We start from the raw sequence: 25,588 nt of genomic DNA on the forward strand, positions 1-25,588 counted from the left end.
TGCAGACTGGCACATTCCAAGGTCCAGGACTACGTGTTGAGGGACGCGCTGAAGCTTGGGGCAGCTGCCGCCAAGGCGCGGTGGGGAAAGACCACCGTGTAAAGTCTGCCTGCCTAACGAAGAACAGGGGGCCCATGCAGTCATTTGGGCTCTGCTGACGCCTCAGCTAGTTATATGGGCATATGATTGAAAAATGTACAGACCTGTATAAAAATGATAAATTCTGATCTCTGTATGTACATGTTTACATATGTATGGAATGACCAACTGTACAGACCAACAAATTATTTTATGAATAAAGTATATTTTTAAAATAAAAAAAAATGTCCAACACCCTTGCCTCTCTGAGTAAGAGAAATCCAATGATTTAAGACCTTCTGAGAGAAAACACTTCTCCTCATCTTGAGCTTGTTGATGCTTGTTTCAGTCCAGTTACAACCAGCTGCTGCCTGAACCCAGCAATTGCCAGCTGCAGCTACTGGTGTGTGTAGAGAGAACAGTCAATTCTTATAACTTCACAAATTACATTATTAATGTAATAAACCATACACTTACCTCTTATATGTTCTCTTACAAAGTAGATTTTATATATTTTCCGACAAACTGAATTAAAAACTTATTTATACACCCACTCGAGTCCCTTGACACTCCCTGAGTAGTCACAGAACACAAAAGATAATATCCCGAGCTGGATAACTGTTACTGCTGCTGAGGAGGGCTGATGCTGCTCTCTCTCTCTGTCCATGTCTCCATGTCTCTGATGTAAGGTTTGATTTGCGATGGGGGGGTCCCTGGAGTTGTCGCTGCCTGTATGCCTTGAGGGTCTTCTTTTACCCTCTTTCCTTATCTTTCTCAAGTAACGGTGTCTTTTTCCCATTGGCTCAGGTGCTTTCACTTTTTGCACCTGATTGGCTCCAGACCAAGGAACTAGGTAGCGTCCCTTGCCAAATAAGGCCAGTAATAACTTATCTTGTCTACTTTTTTCTGAAGAATATATTTGGTACCAAGCAGTACCTGGACTCCAGTCATTCTTGGTACACAAGCTATTTTCCTTTGGGTGTCAGCAGGTTTAGAGCATTCAAGCCCCTGTCAGTGACTGGTATCTCAGTGTCTCTGCAGCCTCCTGGCTAATGAAAATGCTCATTTTCAGGAGCATTTCTCTGACTGGGCCCCCTGTATCTCTCTGTGCAGCAGCCTGGCTAACAAGCTTAACATGGAAATCCCTTATTTTTAAACAATACCCTCTTGTTCTAATTTCCCCTACATCCTCTAAGCATTCATTGTGTCACATCCCCTCAGGAACATTTAGATTTCAAAATGATCAGCTCTCACTCTTCAAGACTCCAATGGATACAGGCCCAAACCTTCCTCATAAAATAACCCTCTCCATCTCAGAAACCAATTAAATGAACCTTCTCTGATCTACTTCTTATGCAGTTATATCCTTCCTTAAATAAAGTGATCACTTCTAGTCACAGTCCTACAGATGTGTCCTGAAATACCTCTTACAGCTGCAGCAAAATATCCTGACCTTTATATCCCATTCCCCTTTGCAATAAACAACAATATTCGGTTTGCCACCCAATTTCTTGCTCTATCTGCATATGAACCTTATGTGAGTCATGTACCAGGGAGATGGTGGTAGACTGTCACTAGACTAATAATTCCAAACAGCAAACTAATGGGCGGCACGGTGGCACAGTGGTTAGCACTGCTGCCTCACAGCGCCAGACACCCGGGTTCAGTTCCCACCTCAGGCAACTCTCTGTGTGGAGTTTACATTCTCCCTGTGGGTTTCCTCCGGGTGCTCTGGTTTCCTCCCACAATCCAAAAAAATGTGCAGGTTAGGTGAATTGGCCCGTAGTGTTAGATGAAGGGGCAAATGTAGGGGAATTGGTCTAGGTGGGTTACGCTTCGGTGGGTCAGTGTGGACTTGTTGGGTGAAGGGCTGTTTCCACACTGTAAGTAATGGTCTGGAGACTTGGCTGCTAATCCCACCTTGACAGATACTGAAACTGCATTCAATAAGAAGGTGGAATAATGTTAATTGTTGTTTGGGGGAATAAACTCATTTTATTCACTGGCATGCTCTTTTACCAGTCTGAACTACATGTGACTTCAAACTGACATCAGTAACGTGGAGTTAACTCTTACCACCAGCCCTCTGGACAATCAATACAGGCCTAATAAGTGATGTCCACATCCTGAACAAATAGGAGAAAGAAAAGGCACCCATATTCCCGTCAGTTACCAGAGTTCTGCAATCGCTCTCCAATTAATCTGTACAGTCTTTCCCTTCTTTCTGCCATAGTGGGCAGCCTCACATTTACCAACACATCTTTCCTCAGTCTCAATCCATTCTTACCTTTTCATTCCACGCCCAGAAAGTGATCGCAAGGAGCCCAGCTCCAGCTACCTAAAGGAGAGAGGAAGCAAGATTCAATCAGCAGGATCTCAATACACCATCTACTATTTCCCTTCAATTCATAAGTATTTGATGATTTTTAAACTCATCAGAGGTGAGGAACTGCATGTGTGGCAAATGGTATAGAATGATGGCCTTAAACTCTCCCAGGACAGGGACACCACTAAGGTAGATCCAGTGTAAATTAGATACAGCATGAAGCCCCTCCCAAGTTGTCCCATTCAAACTATAAGATGTAAGATCAAAAGTAGGCTTTTTGCCTTATCGGGTCTGCTCCACCATCCAATCAGATCATGGTTGATCTGATAATCTTCAACCTTACTTTCTTGCCTCATCCTTAAAATCCTTAATTCCCTTACGAACTAAAAATATCAGCCTTGAATACACTTAACTCAGCTTCAAAAGAATCTCTATGATAAAGAATTCCATGGATTCAATCCCCTCTGAGGGAAGAAATTCTTCCTCATCTGTGTCTTAAATGAGTGTTCCCTTATCCTGACGTTATGCTCTCTGGTCCTAGACTCCCACAGGGGAAATAATCTTTCTGCATTGACCAGCTCACAACCCCTAAAAATCTTACATTTTCAATAGTGTCACCTTTCATTCTTCCAAAAAGTACAGGCCTGTTCTCTGCTCATCAGAAAATACCTCTATACTTGGGATCAATCTTGAGCACCTTCTCTGGACTGTGTCCAATGTCAGTGTATCTTTCCTCAGATGAGGGGTCAAAAACTGTTCACAGTATTCCAGCTATGGTCTAACTAGTGCCTTATATAGTCTTAGCAAGACCACCCTATTTTTATACTCCACTCTCTTTGAAATAAAGGCCATTTGTCTTCCCTATTACTTCTTGAAACTATATGATAGCTTTTTGTGATACATGTCCTAGAACTAAATTCTTCTGTGCTATAGTGTTCTGCAATCTTTCTCTATTTTAAATAATATTCAGCTCTTCCATTCTTCCTATCAAAGTGCATAACCTGACATTTTCCCATATTACATTCCATCCGTCAAGTTTTCCCATTCACTTAAGTTGTCAGTATGCCTCTGCAGTATCTTTTTGTGATCCTCATCCCTTGCCTTCCCACCTATTTGTGTCATTCAACAACCCAGCAATAACACATTCATTTTCCTCATCCAGGTCATTAATATATATTGTGAATAAGCTAGACTCAGTACTGGTCGCTGTGGCACACCACCAGTTACAGGTTGCTGTCTGATGATTCCCCCTTAAACCATTCTTCAACCAAATTCCCTGTTTTCTAGTAGTTAGCCAAACCTTTATCCAAGTTAATATTAACCCCAACATCATAGGCTCTATGAAATCACTTAATGTGTGCTACCTTACAAATGCCTTTTGGAAATCCATATATATTACAGTTTTCAGTTCCCCTTTATCTATTTTATTTGTCAATTCCTTAAATCATAGAATCCCTACAATGTGGAAGCAGGAAGTAGGCCATTTGGCCAATTGAGTCCACACCAACTCTGAAGAGCATCCCACCTAGATCCAATTCCAATCCTATCCCTGTATTCCTGTATTTCCCATGGCTAATCAGCTAGCCTGCACATCCATGGATACTATGCTCAATTTAGCATGGCCAATCCACCTAACCTGCACATCTTTGGACTATGGGAGGGATCTGGAACACCTGGAGGAAACCCACTCAGACACAGTCTCCCGAGACTGGATTCAAACCCAGGTCATTGGCGCTGAGGCAGTAATGTTAACTACTGAACTACCGTGCTGTGGTAGAAATAACTCTAGTAAATTCGTCAGGCAGGATTTTCTCTTCATGCTTAATCATATTATATATAATATATTTCTAGGTTATTATAACAGACTGTAGCATTCTGCCAAAGACAGATGTTAAACATTCCCCAGAAAGGTGTTGGATACAGAATAAAGCAGACTGTTCATGGTCCCTACCAAACACCGCAGGGCAGGATAGATCATTACCAAATTTTGATTAATTTTGACTGTCAGTCAATTTCCCCTCAAATCTCCAGTGTATTTAAAGCTCAATCATCCAATGAAACTGAAAAAGTATTACTTTTCTCCTGAATTTCTGTGTCCTAGAAATTTTTCTCCAACTTAAGTTAGTAAATTTACTACTAGGGCGAGTATTGTACAGGTTAAGAAAGGTCTGAATAGGAATGGGATTGTGAGAGGAATAACACATGCTTAATACTGTTCTTCTCTCTGTTATGCTCAGTATTAGCTGAACAGGCATTCATCATCCAGTACATTCTAGTGCACGGATCACTGTTGTCCACTCAATGCTGCAGCTCGTTGAAGACAGATTTCGGTGCTGATACTAAAACCATTCTCATGCTTGAAGGCAGTGTCCAGCTATCAGCAGCAGAACTGTAAATATTGTAATGGATGGGGGCATAATCTTTGTCAGAGTTAGTAATGTTAATACAGATAACCTGCTGAAATGGAGTGTCTTAAGGAGAAGGAAGCTGGTGCTTTGTGAATGTCTTTGAAAGCTCACTAAAGTCAGAGGGCACTCTGTCAATGTCAAAAAGGTATATGTTGCAGAAGCAGGAACTATTGGCCAATAAGTTGACTTCAGTTATTGTGAAGATGTTGGGAGTACAGAACTGTCACTGATCAATTTAATAAGGTAAGTAACAGAGAAGATACAAAAGGCTTCAGGAAGAAAAGGTCACGTCTTACTAATTTGCCAGCACTTTTTGGAAGTCACTTGAATGGTAGAGAGGTCGGTTAAGCTTCATTTTAACCTGGATCTGGAAAACATTTTGAAGAGGTTCCAAAATCTAGCTTCCTCCAGAAACTCAAATCTTGTGGGAAGACACTATAGTGGATTGCGAACTGTCTGGAAGTTGTCAATGACTCTGGCTCTGCCTGGAGACTGGTTACCAGTGGTTACCAGAAGGATCACATTTGAGGACCTTTACCATCTTCAAGAAGGACAGGAGCTTCGGGAACAATATTATGGACAATATGAAGATTTCTGCAGGTCATCAGAACTATGACTAACTGATAAAATGGGAGATCTCCTTGATCAAAGGAACTGGTCTGAACTTGTAAAACTGGTATTTAACTCAAACATATGCAATATTAATCATGTGCTGAGAACAACACCTAACCACTTATGTTTGGAATGGTGTCTTCCTGACCTGTAGGATTTTACGTGGACAAAGGTCTCTTAGTGGTAGTACAGGCGATCCAGAAAATCAAGAGAATGTACTTTGTCAACTAGTCAAGCAACGATGATGACTCTAGATTTTAGATGTAGGTATTTGCCTTCTTAGTTAAAGGAAAACCTGAATGGAGGAAAGACTAGAGAAAGTGCGTCTGCAGGTAGTTGGGAGTGTCCCTATCTTTGAATCATGAGGTCAGCTTCAAGTACCACCTGCTCCAGAGGTGTATCTTAACAACTCTGAACAGGTTAGTTTGAAAATATCTGAACAGCCAGCCAAAGCACTGAGTACAAGTACCACAAAATGAGACAGTCAAGTTGCTTAAATAATTTCTTTGCATCACTGTCCACAGTTATATTCCTCCTTGGAAAGTGGAAGAGAAAAAAATCAAAGTTGTAGCAGAATATGCTAACAGTTCCACAATTCATCATGAACCCACTGTTAAATAGCATTGTAGCACTTGTTGTTGATACTCCCACTTTGTGAAGATACCTTGACAGCCACATAACATAACCATTTTTATAATTTAGAGATAATATTGCTTTTCAGTTACTAACACCAGTGAGGCTTGTGAACCTGATTCCTGCAGATATCTATGTTGAAATGCCGACAGAGACAACAATTTCTAAATGGGTGTTCTGACGTATCTTTTAACTATTTTGTTCCACATGAGTGGAAGTTATGTTCCAATGTTCCGTAACTTTTTGTACTTTAGAAACTGCTGGGAATTGAGTGCAGAAACATAGAACATAGAATACAGCGCAGTACAGGCCCTTCGGCCCTCGATGTTGCGCCGATCCAAGCCCACCTAACCTACACTAGCCCACTATCCTCCATATGCCTATCCAATGCCCGCTTAAATGCCCATAATGAGGGAGAGTCCACCACTGCTACTGGCAGGGCATTCCACGAACACACGACTCGCTGAGTAAAGAACCTAACCCTAACATCTGTCCTATACCTACCAACCCTTAATTTAAAGCTATGCCCCCTTGGAAAAAGATTCTCACTGTCGACCCTACCTAAACCTCTAATCATCTTGTACACCTCTATCAAGTAACCCCTACACCTTCTTTTCTCCAATGAAAACAACCCCAAGTGCCTCAGCCTTTCCTCATACGATCTTTCTACCATACCAGGCAACATCCTGGTAAACCTCCTCTGCACCCGTTCCAGTGCCTCCACATCCTTCCTATAGTATGGCGACCAAAACTGCAACACAATACTCAGATGCGGCCGCACCAGAGTCTTATACAACTGCAGCATGACCTCAGTACTCCGGAACTCAATTCCTCTACCAATAAAAGCCAGTACGCCATATGCCTTCTTCACCGCACTATTTACCTGGGTGGCAACTTTCAAAGATCTGTGTACATGGACACCAAGATCCCTCTGCTCATCCACACTACCAAGTATCCGACCATTAGCCCAGTACCCCATCTTTTTATTACTCTTACCAAAGTGAATCACCTCACACTTAGCTACATTGAACAGTTCTTATGTTGATTCAGTACTTTGGCCTCTGGAAATTCTTAACATGGACTAAGCTGCCCTGAAACATATTTTTTAGAATGCACCCCCAGCTGAGAAGAGTGCTTCATATACATAGCTTAGTGTTATTCCTGGCAAAATGCAGCAATTCTCAGCTTTCAATTTACAGCCTTAAACTAAAGTAAATGCATTTATATCGTGAGTTTCAAGACTGCGGGGTGCTGCTGAACAAAGAGACCTTGGAGTACAGGTTCATATTTCCTTGAAAGTCACAGGTAGATAGGTAGATAGTGAAGAAGGCGTTTGGTATGCTTTCCTTTATTGGTCAGAGCATTGAGTACAGGAGTTGGGAGGTCATGTTACGGCTGTACAAGACATTGGATTGGCCACTTTTGGAATATTGCGTGCAATTCTGGTCTCCTTCCTATTGGAAAGATGTTGTGAAACTTGAAAGGGTTCAGAAAAGATTTACAAGGATGTTGGCAGGGTTGGAGGATTTGAGCTATAGGGAGAGGCAGAATAGGCTGGGGCTGTTTTCCCTGGACCATTGGAGGCTGAGGAGTGACCTTATAGAGGTTTATAAAATCATGAGGGGAATGATAGGATAAATAGATAAGGTCCTTTTCCTGGGGTGGGGGAGTCCAGAACTAGAGGGCATAGGATTAGGGTGAGAGGGGAAAGATGTAAAAGGGGCAACCTTTTCAGGGGGTGGTGTGTGTATGGAATGAGCTGCCAGATGAAGTGGTGGAGGCTGGTCCAATCACAGCATTTTAAAGCCATCTGGATGGCTATATGAATAAGAAGGGTTTGGGAGGATATGGGCCAAGTGATGCAAAATGGAACTAGATTGGGTTGGGATATCTGGTCAGCATGGACGAGTTGAACCGAAGGGTCTGTTTCCGTGATGTACATCTCTATGACTCAAAGCGGCATTGAAATGGTGCCACAACAGCAGGAGGAAGAGCATCCAGCAGAGGGCGACTGAAACAGAGCGAGAGAGAGAGAGAGAGACATTACTTCAGATTATGCATGAGAGCCTGAAAGCATCACATAAACAGTGGACAGTCATGGACCTAGTATGAAGGAGTGCTTAAACCCCAAACACTACACCACTCTAATGTTTATCTTCTTCCTACTTCCTCTAACTGAAAAAAAAGGGGGAAGAGAGATGTGCTATTGGAAAATGTTTTGGTAGCAGGGTGAGTAGCAAAGCTTTGGCGAAATCCTTTTTAATTCTCCTCTTCAGTCTTAGAGCAGTGGCATGCTCCTCCTGCAGATGTGGGAGTTCAGCGAGACTTTCATCGTCCCTGATGACTAAACCTGTGGGAAGTGCACCCAGCTGCAGCTCCTAGGAGACTGTGTTAAGGAGCTGGAGCTGAATGGACTCAGGGTCATCCGAGATATTGAGCACATCATAGGTAAGAGTTTTAGTGAGATGGTCACACCTAAGGTTCAGGCAGAGAGAACTGGAAAGGCAAAGGCTGCAGGAATCCCCTGTGGTCATTCCTCTTGAAAACACATATCTTGGTTGGATATTGCTGACTGTTCAGGGGAAAGCAGCAGTAACCAGGTCAGGAGGCACTAAAACTGGCTCTAGGTCACAGTGGGAAAGGGTAAAGGTAAAAAGGATCTTTGTCCCACACACACATCCTCTAATAGACTTATACTCCATAATCACACACACATTTTACCAAGCTTGCATACACACATGCATTCTCTCTCTCTCTCTCATGCACGTGCACACACATATAAGTCTATGGGATGAATTTATATTTGCAGAATTATATTTGCAGATACATTCTATTTTGCTCAAAAAAATGCACAATTTGCAGGCAGTCAATGCAGGTAGTACATCCATGTAATATTTTGTAAATTCCACTTTGGAAATAGAACAAGTCTTATTGGGATACAGACAGGCTCTAACCTCTCACCTTTAATGCATTGTCTGAGCTGAGATGTTTTTTTTTTATAAAACCTTAAGTTACCTCGAGAATGTGACTTGAAAGAAGTTCTGGGATTTATTTATTAATGAACCGAAACCTGCAACCTATTCAAAAAGATGAAAGACTTCACAACAATCTAGGAGAAAGTGAGGACCGATGAAGGACTTATGCCCGAAACATCGATTCTCCTGCTCCTCGGATGCTGCCTGACCCGCTGTGCTTTTCCAGGAACACACTCTCTACTCTTAACAGCAATCTAGGTTTGTTCAACATATCATTTCAATTGCATGACACTGTAATCTTTTGCTATAAATTCTGTGTCTTATGGTGCTGCTCCACAGTTATCTGATGAAGGACCAGCGCTTTGAAAGCTAGTGCCTCTAAATAAACCTGTTGGTGTTGTGTGATTTTTATCTTTGTCCACCCCAGTCCAACACTGCCTCCTCCGCATCAGGACTTTAGTGATAGGAGACTCAGTAGTTAGGGGGAAAGACAGGAGATTGTGTGGCTGCAAATGGGAATCCAAGATGGTGTCCTGCCTCCTGGGTGCCAGGGTCCAGGACATCTCTGAGTGGCTGCAGAACATTCTCAAGGGGGAGAGTGAGCAGCCATAAGCCATTGTGCACATTGTCTCAAATGACATGGGTAGAAATAGGAATGATGTCCTATGGAATGATTATAGAGAGCCAGGAAAAAAGTTTACAAACCAGGACCTTAATGGTGCTAATCTCTGATTACTTCCAGGGCCACGCCCTCGTGAGGGTAAGAACAGGAGGGTATAGCATATGAATATGTGGCTAAAAAGTTGGTGCAGGGCTTCAGATTTTTGGATCATTGTGATCTTTTCTGGGGCAGAAGCGATCTATTCAACAGGAACATGTTGCACCTGAACTGGGCATTTTTGCTTGTGCTACAAGGGAGGGTTTAAACTAGCTTGGCAAGGGGGGTGGGATCCTCAACAGCAGGGAGGCAAGTGCGTGGCTGGAATGAGATACAGTATGACAGGGAGCAAGGAATGCCTGTTGGATTAAATTGCATCTATTTCAATGCAAGAGGGCTGACAGGTAAGGCCAATGAACTCAGGGCGTGGATAGGTATGTGGGACTGGGATATTGTAGCCATTACGGAAACATGGCTAAGGGAAAGACTGGCAGCTTAATGTGCCAGGGTATAGATGCTTTAGGTAGTGTAAAGAGGACAGCGGGAGTTGCATTTTGATTAAGGTGAGTCTCACAGCTTCAATTAGAGATGAAGTAACTGAGTGATCATCCAGTGAGGCTTTGTGGGTGGAGCTAAGAAATAAGAAAGGGATGGTGACATTATTGAAGTTGCACTATAGGCCCCCAAATAGTCAACAGGAATTAGAGAACAATTATGCAGGGAGACTTGCAGGAGCAATAGGGTTATTATGGTAGAGGATTTTAATTTTCCTAACATAGACTGGGACAGGCAGGGCATTAAGGGTTCAGATGGGATAAAATTTAAGTGTGTTCAGCAGTATATAGAGGATTCTACACGGGAAGGGGCAAAACCTGACCTACTGTTGGGAAATAGAGCAGGACCCGTGACTGAGGTGACAGTGGGGGAGCTCCTTAGGAGCAGTGACCATAGTTCTACTAATTTTAAAATTGTTATGGAGAGGGACAAAACTGGCTCACAGGTTCAAGTTCTAAATTGGGCAAAGGTTAATTTTGACTGAATAGACAGGAGCTTGCAGGAGTGGATTGGAGTAGTAGGCAAAGGGACCTCCTGCAAGTGGGAGGCCTTTAAAAGTGAAATAGCTCGAGTTCAAGGTCTATTCATTCCTGTTAGGGTGAAGGGCAAGGTTGGTAGGAGCCGGGAACCCTGGATGACTCGAGATATTGTGGCTTTGACTAGAAAAGAAGGAGGCATCACTCAGGTACAGGCAGCTGGGATCAAGGGAATTCCTGAAGGTTTACAGGGGATACAGGAGTTTACTGAAGAAGGAAATCAGGAGGGCGAAAGGGAGCACGAGGTAGCTTTGGCTGAGAAGATTAGGGTGAATCCAAAGAGATTCTTTAAGTATATTAAAGGAAAAAGAATAACTAGAGAGAGAATAAGGCCCCTCAAAGGACAAAGTGGACATGATTGTGTGGAACCACAGGAGATGGGCGAGGTCCTCAATGAATATTACTCCTGTGTGTTTACCGTGGAGAAAGACATGAAGACTTGGGAACTTGGGGAAGTTAGTACTGATATCTTGGTGACCACTAAGTAGATGTATTAGAATGTATGAAGGTGAATAAATCTCCTGGTCCTGACTAGATATATCCAAGAACACTACAAGAGGCTAGAGAAAAAATTGCAGGGGCCCTGGCTGATATTTTTGCATCATTAGCCATGGGTGAGGTCCCAGAAGACTGGAGGGTAGTGAATGTTGTGCCCTTATTCAAGAAGGGCTGAAAAGTAAAACCTGGGAATCGTAGACCAGTCAGCTTAGCATCTGTGGTGGGTAAGTTACTTGAGAAGATCTGAAGAATAAGATATACATGATTTAGAAAGACAGGGTTTGATTAGGAGCAGTCAGCATGGCTTTGTGAGTGGGAGATCATGCCTCACAAATTTGTTAGAGTTTTTTTTAGATTAGATTACAGTGTAGAAACAGGCCCTTCGGCCCAACAAGTCCACACCGACCCGCCGAAGCGAAACCCATCCATACCCCTACATTTACCCTTTACCTAACACTACGGGCAATTTAGTATGGCCAATTCACCTGACCCTGCACATTTTTGTGATGTGGGAGGAAACCGGAGCACCCGGAGGAAACCCACGCAGACACGGGGAGAACGTGCAAACTCCACACAGTCGGTCGCCTGAGGCGGGAATTGAACCCGGGTCTCTGGCGCTGTGAGGCAGCAGTGCTAACCACTGTGCCACCGTGCCGTTCTTTGATGAAGTGACCAGGAAGGTTGATGAGGGCAGAGTGGTAGAATATATATATCATTTATGGATTTATATATTTATATAGTCTCATTGGTCAGGCCACTGTCGGAATATTGCGTGCAATTCTGGTCTCCTTCCTATTGGAAAGATGTTGTGAAACTTGAAAGGGTTCAGAAAAGATTTACAAGGATGTTGCCAGGGTTGGAGGATCTGAGCTACAGGGAGAGGCTGAACAGGCTGGGGTTGTTATCCCTGGCACGTCGGAGGCTGAGAGGTTGACCTTATAGAGGTTTACAAAATTATGAGGGGCATGGATAGGATAAATGGACAAAGTATTTTCCCTGGCATGGACGGGTTGGACCGAAGGGTCTGTTTCCACGCTGTACATCTCTATGACTCTATCACTCTATAGGGATTTCAGTAAGGCCTCTGATAAGGTTCATGGGTCAGTGCTGGGCCCATTACTGTTTGTTATCTATATCAATGATTTGGATGAGAACATACAATGCGTGATTAGTAAGTTTGCAGATGACACTAAAATAGGCAGCATCGTGGACAGTGAGGAAGGTTATCAGAAATTGCAGCAGCACCTTAATCAGTTGGGGAAGTGAGCTGAGAAACAGCAAATGGAGTTTAATACAGATAAGTGTGAGGTCTTGCATTTTGGAACGTCAAATCAAACAAGTTTCCTGGTGAATGGAGTCTTAAAGAGTGTAGTGGAACAGAGGGACCTTGGAGTTCAGGTGAATGGTTCTCTAAACGTGGAGTCACAGGTAGACAGGGCAGTGAAGGCACACTGGCCTTCAGCAGTCAGGGCATTGAGTATAGAAGTTGGGAAGTTATGTTACAGTTGTACAGGACGTTGATGAGATCGCACTTGGAGCATTGTGTTCAGTTTTGGTCATCTTGTTTTAGGAAGAACGTTATTAAACTGGAAAGAGTGCAGAAGAAATTTACAAGGATGTTGTCAGGATTCACAGGACTAAGTTATAGGGAGAGGTTAGACAAGCTAAGACTGTTTCCTTTACAGTGTAAGAGACTGAAGTGGGGAGAGAAATCTTATAGAAGCGTATAAGATCACGAGAGGCATTGATAGGGTGAACACACTCAGTCTTTTTCCCAAGGTTGGGGAATCGAGGACGAGAGGGCAGCAGTTTAAGGTTAGAGGGGAAAGAATAAAAGGGAACCTAAGGGGCAACTTTTTTTTTTACACAGAGGGTGGTATGCACATGGATTGAGCTGCCAGCAGAAGTGGTTGAGGCAGGTATGTGAACAACATTTAAAAGGCATTTAGACAAATACATGGATAGGAAAGGTTTAGAAGGATACGGGCCAAGTGCAGGGGAGTGGGGTTAGCATGGATGGACATTTTGGTTGGCATGGACCAGTTTGGGTCAAAGGGCCTGTCTCCATGCTGTAGGCCTCTATGACTTCTGGGAATATTTCCAGGCAGGAACTGAGATCAACTGTCCACTAAATGATCATAAGATGTAAAACCATGTATACGCCATACAGCCCATCAAGTCTTCACCATTAATTGAGCTCATGGCTGCTCTGATAATCTTCAAATCCACTTTCCTGCCATTTCCCCATAACCCTTAATTGCCTTCCTGATGAAAGATCTGACGATTTCAGCCTTGAATATACCTCGTGAATCAGCCTTCACTATTCCACAGATTCACTACCCTCTGAGAGAAGAAATTCCTCACCATCTCTGTCTTAATTGGGTGATCCCTTATTCTGAGGTTACACCATCTGGTCCTATACTTTCCCAAGAGGGTAAACAATCTCTTCGCATCTGCACTATTATGTTCCCTAAGAATCTTGTATTGTTTCAATAAGGTTCTTTATTCCAATTGCAACCTCTCCTTATAGATTAGATTACCTACAGTGTGGAAACAGGCCCTTCGGCCCAACAAGTCCACACCGACCCACAACCCACCCATATCCCTACATTTACCCCTCAACCTAACATTATGGGCAATTTTAGCATGGGCAATTCACCTGACTTGCACATCTTTGGACTGTGGGAGGAAACCGGAGCACCCGGAGGAAACCCACACAGACACGGGGAGAACGTGCAAACTCCACACAGACTGTCGCCTGAGGCGGGAATTGAACCCAGGTCTCTGGGGCTGTGAGGCAGCAGTGCTAACCACTATGCCACTGTGCCGCCCACTGGACAGTCCCCCCATACTCTGGGGTCAGCTTCAATGAAGCCAGAATGTTGATTACTTCATGAAAGCCCACTAATTCTTTATGCTTACTCTCTGGGTAGCAGGATGGAAAGGATGCTGTCAACACCATGGAGACAACTTCCAGGAGGAGGGGTCCAGAGCTGGGAGAATCATTGTTGGGCCAAGCGTAAGGAGTGTCTGTGACCACAGCACAGTGACACAAACTTGCCTTCTCCAGATCATATACACTCTGCTCTTTAACCGTATATGAGTAGTGAAATTTTAAAAGCCTCAGTTCTATGACTTTCCCCAAAAGTTTTCCAGAGTCCCAATGACAGAAAGAGACAACGTTTGCGCTCGGAATTTCGATTTCAATTTGCCTCTCTGATGGTACTTCAGCTGTGCCAACCTCTCTCAGAGCAACTGCTGTCTCTCTAACGGGCACAGAGAGTGCTCAAACATCTCAGTGCCAGTCCCACTGGCAGCAATTCCAGTGATGGAAACCCTATTTGGTCCTGACCACAAGGTGCTGAGGTCCACGGGAAAAGTTCCGATTTGTGCTTGCGACAAGTTGGTACCTTGCTGGGAACAGAACAACACCCTGAACACAAACTTCGAGAAAGCAGCTTCAACAAATCAAGCCGAGAAATGCTTACCAAGCAGCTGGCTATCCAGAATGACTGTGACCAAAATGAATTCACAAGCATTCTTCACAACTCTCCAAAGACAAAGTCATGAAGCTATGGTGAAAGTTAGTTGCACATGGGCTGCGTTCATACAACTATCCAGCACGAAACATAACGTTCCCACTGGAATTTTGAGAAGACCTTCAGCCCTCAGTTAATATCCTGTACCCTATTTCTGTCCCCTCACATTGTGGGACTTTGGAAGGTTTCTGTGGAGGGTCACAGAATTGAAGCTCTAAATATTTCGCTGCTCAGATAGAATTAAAGAGCACAGTGTATATGCTCTAGAGAAGTTTTGGAAAATAACAGTAAGATTCGACTGAGCCATAACCTGTCAGTGTGCACAATCTGGCTGGAAGGAGCAAGAGATACTGGATATAAACCAGAGAAGTGGACAGTTCATTATTGCTCTTTTCTGTGTTTTCTATGTAGTCACCGTCTGACGGAGCTTAACTCACACTGGGGCTAGAACCACCTCACACAGGTCCCAAAGCAGTAGCAGTCCTGAATGGAGGGAAATCCTGGACTTGTTTTTGTCTCCTGAAGAGAACACTGACACTGGATTTTAGTCTGAGGAGATTCCGGGTAGATAAACAGTGGGGTGCACATGACATAATAACTGTCTGGGCCAGCTATATGTTAATGTTAGACCAATCCCTTCTCGCTCAAAATTCACATTATATTCATTTCAGCTTCTTTCTCTTTGTTAAACTGTGTGTCTTTTCGTCATAGAAAGAGACTAATTCTCTCAACTACTATGCTCCTGTTGGTTACTACCTCCTGCTCATTCTCACTGATGTATATTGTCACACAATTACATTCAGGATTTACTGTACTGCTTTCCCTTCTTACTCTCGAAGCTGGAACACCTCACCTTCCCAACACATGCAAGAGTCGAGTCCGGCATCATTATCCACAACTTTACCAGTGCCTGGTACCTTTCATCTCTACAAGACTCTGAAATCATTGTGATTTTCTGTCTCTTTCCCATAAACAGATCAGACCATCCCAGTGACCAGAAACCAAAGCTTCCTGTGTGCTCAGTGACTCATTGCAATGCCTGCTTTGTGCAATGCAATTCCAACGTCAGTGCAAGTAGGTGTGGATTATATGAAAAACTGAAACTAGTCTTTATAAAAAGGCAATTACTGCTTCCATCAGAGACAAGGACTAGAAGCTCATGTTAACTCACAAACTGATTACAACTCTAACCGTGACTGAAAGCTACAATAGCTCCCTTAAACATCACTAGTAATCACACAACTGCATGCGCTAAAGGATAAACAGAAGGAAGCCATTCAGTCCTCAAGCCACTAGCAATGTTTAGTAATTAAATAACATGTATTTTATTTTAATATACTGATTGCTTAAAATGTACAGTCTTTTAAGTCACAAGAGGAAACAAGAGGAGTTAAAACCACTGTTAAATTAAAGAGAAGAGCCTACAATTTTGTCAAAAGGAGTAGTGAGGCCAACGATCCAAAGGACTTTAGAATTGAGCAAAAGAGGACTGAGAGATAAAAAGGAGTGTCCGAGCAACAGGCGTGAAGACAAGTTGTAAATGTTTCATTAGATACGCAGTCAGGAAGCAAGGACTGAATGTAAACAAGAACTCATTTAAGTTGTGACATGTGAAATGATAATTAGGACATCCGGAAGTAACAGAGACATTAAATACTTTATTGCCTCCATGGTCAAAATCAGGACAAGTTCGGGGTGAAGGGAAATCCAGGGTCTAGTGAGAATGAATGGTTTAAATAAGTCAGAGTCACACTAGATTTAAAATGTTAACTCTGTTTTTTCTCTGCATAAATGCTGCCAAACCTGTTGAGTTTCTCAAGCATTCTGTGTTTGATAAAGTAATCAGTGTAAGTAAAGACAAAATACAGGAGAAATGACTGGGATGAGGTGATTAAGAAACCTCAATCATTCTTGACATGCTGAAGGTCAGGAATGAGGCAGCAAAGAGTTAAACTGAAGGAGTCTTCCTGAGGGTCTCGTGCAGTGATTTTCTTAAGTGGAATTCAATCAAATAACCACAACTACCTTCCTATGTATCAGAGTTTGTATGCTGCTTTCTGACAGTTAAAGGTGACATCAATCTCAGTGCTTTTTAAAAAGACACAATTTTCCAAAGCCCTTTCTCTTGTGCACATCAGGACAATTTGTAAGAATACTATTGTAAAGGTATAAAAAGAGTGCTGATTGATCAGAAAGAGATCTCTGATTGGTACAGACTCTTTTGTCATGTAGCTTACGTCATTCCCCTTAACTTTGGTATTCTTGCAAATTGTCCTGATGAGTGCAAGATGATGAAAAGCTTCAACAAAATACATTGTTTTCCAGTGTTATTCTGTACTACCAAATGGCTAATCTGCTCTGCTTCAAAACCGTCATGTGAGAAGGGAGAAGATCAGTATTAGTGTGAAATCTTAGCCACTATCTGTACTGACACAGTTGTTCACCATGACACTGTCTTGAACATTTCAGATCAGCTTCACGATTTAGCCCACAAATTCCAGGTTCAACAGCAGCCAGTCATTTATAAAATTAATCATGTGAATCCCATACCACAGGCTGAACAGCTTTGGGATGCTAAAGAAAGTAATTAACATATCAGCAGTTACTGCAGACATTGGGTTTTCAAACTTCACTACAGTGTACTTCAGTATGGCATCAGTCCTGATCGCTGTGTCCTTGATTATTACACTCTTCACCTCGTTGTGTAAAGGGTAACACTGTGGCTCACTGGTTAGCACTGTTCCAACAGTGCCAAGGACCCAAGTTTGATTCCACCTTCGGGTGACTGTCTGTGTCAGTCATTTGGGCTCTGCTGACGCCTCAGCTAAATATATGGACATATGATTGGTAAACGTACAGACCTGTATATACAAATGATAAATTCTGCTCTCTGTATGTAAATGTTTACGTATGTATGGCATGACCAACTGTATAGACCATCAAATTATTTTATGAATAAAGTATATTTTTGAAATAAAAAAAGTCTGTGTAGCTTTGCACATGTCTGTGTGAGTTTCCTCTAGGGGCTCCGGTTTCCTCCCACAATCCAAAGACGTGCAGGTGGAGTGGGATAGCCATGGGAAATGCAGGGTTACAGGGATAGGGTGGGTCTGGCTGGAATGTTCTTCAGAGGGTTGGAGGGGATATGATTGACTGAATGGCCTGCTTCCACACTGTAGGGATTCTTTGAGTCTAAAGAATGTTTATAGAGTCTGCTGAGGTGAGGAAAACATTCACTTTATTTTAGAAACCCCTTACTGTGGCTTCATGTTACCACAAATCTACGAGAAAGCAAGATCTTTTGACATTGCATCACTTCCTGGGAGTGTCTCATTTGTATATATTTGTACTATCTACACCATCTGAGGGAATAGGAAATGCGGCTTCAGATTGTGCTGTATGAACTGCTATGTCCTGCATACAGTTGGGGATCGTGAACAATATTCTTTTTGAACCATGTAGGTGGACAAGAGCCTGAAATCTCCTGTGAATGTCACACACAAAGGTAGCTCCTTTCACTGACCACAAGGGAAAAAATAAATATTTAAAGAAGCTACACTCTTCAATAAATCACGTGGACATTGAAATACAAAGACAGAGAGTGTGCTGATTATAAACCACAAGTTCAGTCTCCTTGGTGATGCCACAGATGGACACCGCCCTTACTGACTGCCTTCATATCTCCTCTTCACCCAAGGCTGACAATCTCCTCCTCACTGACATACCACTATCGAACACAACATGCTAGTTAGCAAATGGTATTTTTGCTACACAGCCCAACTTCTGGTAAAATTGATAAAGACCAAATAAACACAACACTTTTTTTCCCTTCTTGAATATAAACTGTGCTGTAAGAATTTGAGCTTCAGTTAGTCTGGCAAGGAAACATCCCAGAATCATGGGAACATATGCACAGTCAGGCTCTGACTATGAATATATAAATATTTAATGACATGAAAACATAGAAATGTATATTATAAACTGTAACAATTTAAATTGATGTGCAAATAGAGTCATAGAGATGTAAAGGGTAATGTCAAAAGAAACTTTTTTCACATTGCGAATAGTTTAGGGTAAGGAATGCACCTCCCTAGAGGTATTCAAGAGTACATTGGGTAATTATTTGAATATTGTATTGGGAAAAGATAGTTTATGCAGTCCGACTGAGTAACAGAGTCAGTGCAGACACGATGATCTGAATGACCTCCTTCTGCAACTTAGTAGTTCTGTGATTATGTGAAGTGTGTGTCTGGCCTCATAACTGGTTAATAATTCACCAATTGTAGCAGGAATCCAGGATGATCTCACATCCTCAGCACAAAATCAGCCCCTAAAGCATGGATTTATTGAAACCTTGGTAAAGATTTAAAAGTAAAAGGAGTTTCAAAGGAGCATAGTTCATGCTTAACCACTGACACAATACCCAGGAAAATAAGATGGACCTACATTTAGACAGCGCCTCAGGACATCTCAAACACTTCATAAGCCATGAGGTACTTTGGTCACTGTTACAAGACATGGAATGTGGCAATCATTTTTAACGCAGCAAGATCCATAAACAGCAACATCAAAGTGGTGCAATTATTGCATGCAAGAGGCCATTTCCCAAGACAAATTTCAGAAAGGAAAGGCATAATAAACCTGACAGAACAACAAAGTCATTGCAGATTTATGAAGAAGAACTAAACGAGAAAGCCAATGTTTTAGCTTACTTTCTTGTGACAAGATTGAGGACTATAATGACTTAAGCATTATAATTATGAGTCACTAAACTAAGTCAGAAACTTAAATGATTCTTAAATGACTTGACAATGTGAAAACAATTTTCAATCATATATTTGACTCATCTCTTATTTCCTGGTATCTACACCATTAACTTTGCAGTTATCAGATCACTTTCCTCCCCAAAGCAAAGAATAAGAACCTGGAATTCCATCCCTAAATCTCTCTGCCTCCTTTAAGACAACATATATATGTGAAAACAACCAAATAAGCAGGCACAGGAACCTGTGATAGTTTCCACAGTATAAAATATATTGAAAAGTGTTCTATACTTCTCCCCCATCTTTGCCACAGCATTTGTCACTGGTTCTGCACCATTCATTCTGGTTTGTGAAGGCATACACAAACAGATTACACAACCTGGCATGTTGAAATCATTGTTGAAACTTTATTGCTGGAACAGCACAGCAGGTCAGGCAGCATCCAGGGAACAGGAGATTCGAAATTTCGGGCACAGGCCCTTCTTCAGGAATGTTGAAATCATTGTCAGAGGAGGTTTTGACACAAAAGTGCAACAAAAAGATCAAGCATTCCAACATCACCAAAAGGTTTTGTTTAATAAATCAACATCCATCAAAGTTCCCTTATCCTCTTATCATGTGGTCACATTTTGTGCATTACAGCTGTTATGATCCCAGCGAGTTTAGTACTGGACAAATCAGATCTCAGAAGGAAATCTAGCTTAATAGATCATATATTTTGTATTAATTTAACATGATGGTCTTTCACTGAAACATAAACATGGCAAGCTACAGATTTTGTTTTAATAATAAAACAGATGCTTATTGAACAAGAAAAAAAATAACTGAACTATCTAACTATGACACAGTTGGAAAGATTTCAAGTTTACTGAACTGTGTCTTCTCAGTCCCATGAGTTGTAAGGCCTTTCTCTTGACTATTTGCATAGGTAAGAGGTCAGACTTTCCCCTATGGCCAGAAAATATAGAAGTAGGCCATTCAGCCCATCAAGGAGAAAGTGAGGACTGCAGATGCTGGAGCCATTCCTGAAGAAGGGCTCGTGCCCGAAACGTCGATTCTCCTGCTCCTTGGATGCTGCCTGACCTGCTGCACTTTTCCAGCAACACATTTTCAATTCAGCCCATCAAGTTTGCTCTGCCATTCTATGAGATCATCTGATCTGATAATCCTCAACTCCACCTTCTTGCCTTTCCCTATAATCGTCGATTTCCTTACTGATTAAAAATCTATCTACTTCACCCTTGAATATCCCTAATGTTCCAGCCTCAACAGCCCTCTCTGGAAAGGAATTCCACACATTCATTAGCATCTGAAAAAAGAAATTTTTCATTATCTCTGTCTTATATGGGCAACCCCTTATTCTGAAGTTGTACCCTCTGGTCCTAGACTCTCTCACAAGGGGAAACAACCTCTTTGCAACTATCCTGTCAAGGCTCCCAAGAATCTTGCATATTTTAATAAGGTTGCTTCTCATTTGTCTAACCCTCTGAATTTATAGTGGCTCATCATCTTTGGGCTTTTCTGAGTCATATTCTCTGTGTCTGGGTCATGTCTGTTGCCTACCACACCTTTGACAAATATCAGACTTCCAATTCGATGATTCCCTGCAATCTCTCACAGTGCAGTCCCCATCACAGGATGCCTGGTTTCAGCAACAGAAATATATCACACTGATGCAGTCTTCTGAGATTTGGCAGGGGCTGGGGAGGAGGGATTGAGACACGTACTTGAGGGTCTCGCTGGAACTAAATAAAGAGAGGTTTGGTCTAAATTTAATCTGACTTTGGAGTGCTTGGTGTCTGAAATCGCTCTTTCTCTCTCTCACTCACCATTGCAATCATAAATTTCATGTAAGTAGTCAAGAGACAAGCCAGAGGGTGGAAAGTCTGTCTTGGAGTCAAATTTGCAAACACGAAGCTAAAAGCAGACAGTTTCCTGTCCCAATTCTCTCACAATGCTACACAGGAAACAAGCAGTCATGTACTGACACTTCCTGTTTCGTGCACAGCATCAACTTGACCATTTGTCACTTCTTCCCTACTGGGAATAAGTACATTCAAGAGAGGAAGAGGTGGGGTGGAGGAAAGGCGAGAGAGTGAAGGCAGCCACTGTAACAACCAGTGCCTCTAGACTGTAACTAGAAGCACTAACATGGTAGCCTGCACAAGGAAGTCAAGCACTGCCAGAGGCAACACAAGCTGCATCCAAGAGAGACAATGAATCCAATCTGGAAACAAAGCCATTTCCAACTATCCAGTGACACAATTCCTCGGCCCAGTCTGTGTCCAGTGGAAGTGTTGGTCTCTATTCAGAAACAGGCTTATTGAAAACACAGGAAATTCCTCTCTTTTTATTTAGAGATTAGATTAGGTTAGATTCCCTACAGTGTGGAAACAGGCCCTTCGGCACAACCAGTCCGCTCCGCCCCTCCGAAGAGTAACCCACCCAGCCCCAATTCCCTCTGACTAATGCACCTAACACTATGGGCAATTTAGCATGGCCAGTTCACCTGACCTGCACATCTTTGGGCTGTGGGAGGAAACCGGAGCACCCGGAGGAAACTCCACCCAGACAGTCGCCTGAGGCTGGAATTGAACTTGGGACCCTGGTGTTGTGAGGCAGCAGTGCTAACCACTGAGCCACCGTGCCGCCCCAAATCAATGACATTGCCCAACAATTTCAATCACAATTCTAACTAAAACCTCTAAAGGTATTAAAGATATAGAAACAGCCTTTATGTAAAGAAGTGCTTCTTAAAACTTCTCTTCTGAAAGGTCTGACCCTAATGCTCAGACTATGCCACCTAGTTCTAGAATCCATAACCAGTGGAAATGGTTTATCTTCATCTACCCTATCTTTTCCTGTTAATATATTGAAGACTTTGATCAGATTACCCCTTAACTTTCTACATCTTAGAGAAAAACAGGCCTAATTTGTATAATCTCTCATCATAATTTAACCCCTGAAGTCTAGGTATCATTCTTATAAACCTTATATCATTCTTATATAATTGTAGTTGCTCCAAGGTAAATATATTCTTTCTAATCTATTCACAGTACTCCACTGGGGTCTAACCAGGGTTTTGTGTAACTGCAGCATGACATCTGCATTCTTAAACTCCTGTCCTCTAGATATAAAGGTCAGCATTCCATTAGCTTTACTGATTATTTTCTGCACTAGTTTGTGCTATTTTCAAGATCAATGCAACTGAACACCAAAGTCTCTTTGGACATCCAGTATATTTATCCTCATAGCATCCAGAAAATACACTTGAACATAAAATCATAGAATCCTCACAGTGTGGAAGCAGGCCATTTGGCCCATCGAGTTACACTGACTTGCCAAAGAGCATCCCACCCCCCTACCTTATCCCTGTAACCTTGCATTTCCCATGGCTAACCCACCTAGCCTGCACATACATGGATAAGTATGGGCAATTTAGCATGGCCAAACCACCTAACATGCACATCTTTGGACTGTGGGAGGAAACTGGAGCACCCAGAGGAAACCCATGCAGATAAGGGAAGAATGTGCAAACTCCACACAGACAGTTGCCCGAGGCTGGAACTGAACCCAGGTCCCTGGTGCTGTGAGGCAGCAGTGCTAACATGGTCCAAAATGGAGAACCTCACACTTGCAACTCCTTGAACTCCTATCAGGTTCTCAGGATGTCTCAAAATAAGTTCAAAGACATCTGCCGCAGTTTTGCCCATTCACCCAGCTTACCAATATCCCCTTGCAACATTATGCTATGCAACAAAGCCACTAACTTTACGTCAACAAATGTGGATATACGACCTTTTATGCCATTATCTAAGTTGTTAATAATTAATGTAAATAATTGAATCCCTAACTGTGCATGTGTTGCAGTGTCCTGGGGGTCACCACAGGTCACATTCTGCCAACTTGGGTATCTCCCCATTATCCCTCATATCTATCATCTGCCACTCAACCAATTTCCCAGCAACATCAGTATCTTGCCCTCAATACCTTAGTCATCAGTCTTATGGGGGACTTTATCAATTGCCTCCAGAAGTCCATATAAACATCCAAAGATATTCTCCTGTCCATTACCTTAGTCACTTTTTCAAAACTTCAGTGACGTTTGTCAGGCATGACCTACCTGTCACAAATCCATGCTGGATTCACTGGATACTGAAAGCAAGTTATAGACTCCAACAATTTCCCCACAATGTTTGTGTCTGTGTGACACACACAGTGATGTAAGCAGCGTGTGTCTTTATCTCAGCATGGCTGTGTATTAGATTAGATTCCCTACAGTGTGGAAACAGGCCCTTCAGCCCAACAAGTCCACATGTTTGTGTGCATATGGCTTCATATGTGGGTGTATCACAGTGAGTGTATCTCAGTAACATCTGTGTGTGTGTCACAGTATGTGCAAGTGTGAGTGTGTGTCTGTGTCTCAATATGAGTCTGTGTCTCAGCATGTCTTCATTTGCATATCTCAGCATCTACGTGCATCTATGTCACTGTGTGAGCTATACCTTACTGTGTCAGTCTCAGTGTATATATCCCTACTTCTGCATGCATGTCTCAGCATGTGTGTGGCCCTGTGTGAAATCAAATCTTAATGTGTCTATCTCAGTGTGTGCATGCATGTCTCAGCATGCGTGCATAAGATTAAGTGTCTCAATGTGTACACATGCACATATGTCTCATGTGTTATGTCTTGGTTTATGTCAGAGTTACTCCAATCAATATCATGAAAATTGGTTCGTCATCAAAACCTGGTTCTTGAAGGGTCACCACTGAGTCTGCTGCACATCACTGTGATAGGGTTAGGGTTAGGTTTAGGAACAATAATACAACAATTTCTCTTCTACCATGATGAGATACTGTTTGTTAGTTAAAGCTAATTTCTGAAACTGCTCCAGCAGTGGCTCTCAAACCTCACACCCCTCACTCACGGCCAGTTTTACAAAATGAGCTCAGGGAACAGTGAAGGTTCCAGATCCATCACTGAGGGTTGGGGGTTTGGGGCGTGCCATGGTAAGAGGGAGACACTCAGTGAGAGAGATTGAGCACTGTTGCTGGGAGAGGGATTACAACATACAAGTCTATCACTGGGGGAATGGGGAGGGATGTGTCACTGGGGAAGGGAGAGGGTCTGTTACTGGGGGGAAGGGGGAGGGATATGTCACTGGGGAAGGGAGAAGGGTCTGTTGGGGGGAAGGCAGAGGGGTCTGTCACTGAGAGAAATGGGTTGAGTGAGAGTTGAGAGTGTAGTGCTAGAAAAGCACAGCAGGTCAGGCAGCATCCAAGGAGCCGGAGAATCGGTGTTTCGGGCAAAAGGGCTTATGCTTGAAACGTCGATTTTTGTGTTCCTCGGATGCTGCCTGACCTGTTGTGCTTTTCCAGCACTACACTCTCAACTCTGAGCTCCAGCATGTGCACTCCTCACTTTCTTCCAGAGTCAGAGAACAGCTTTGCTCCTGTGCTACAGGAAGTCACTGGAGCTGTTGCCTTCTAATTTCAAACTAGGGGCAGGTACAATGTGCAAAACTGCATTGATTCGAAACAAAGAGAAAACCACAGCCTCAGTATTTGTGTTGCACTTAGATCAGTATCACATTGGTAAACAGCTGCACTTCATCCCTTACCAGCAAGGCCACAGCACCTGCCCTGCCACAACTCCAAATTAATCTCAATCAGTTGCTAAAAATAATTCTGTCTGCTAAAATACTCAGTCTTCTGAAAGGACAGGTGGTTTAGCTAATCCCAAAAGGTTTCTACAGGACCTCTCACTAGACATCTGTAGTGACTGTCCACAATCCTGCACCAGACTGCCTGACCTTTGACCAGAAGCTAAACCGGGGCAAATTTTCTAGGGTATGAGAACTGTGCTGAACAAGGTCACTGCTACAAGCTACAAAGACTTCCACTTGCACGTTTCAGCACCTCAAGACAATCCAAACAACTCCAGAGCCAAGATATTGCTCTTGAGGAACTGTCACTGTGTTCATGTCAGAAACCTGCAACCAAGGTT

General features: G+C 42.7%; 1 protein-coding gene across 4 annotated transcripts in view; it reads right to left on the reverse strand.

Moving 5' to 3' along the window:
* LOC122541740 (tetraspanin-5-like) overlaps window positions 1–25,588 on the reverse strand; it is a 68,329-nt gene that overhangs the window by 35,259 nt on the left and 7,482 nt on the right. For all 4 annotated transcript variants that reach the window (XM_043678633.1, XM_043678632.1, XM_043678636.1 and 1 more), the window contains exon 2: window positions 2,366–2,416. In XM_043678633.1, coding sequence (XP_043534568.1) covers window positions 2,366–2,416 — 51 coding nt within the window. The remainder of the gene's footprint in view (window positions 1–2,365; window positions 2,417–25,588) is intronic.

Source organism: Chiloscyllium plagiosum, chromosome 38 (genome assembly GCF_004010195.1).
Source record: "Chiloscyllium plagiosum isolate BGI_BamShark_2017 chromosome 38, ASM401019v2, whole genome shotgun sequence".
Lineage (NCBI taxonomy): Eukaryota > Metazoa > Chordata > Chondrichthyes > Orectolobiformes > Hemiscylliidae > Chiloscyllium > Chiloscyllium plagiosum.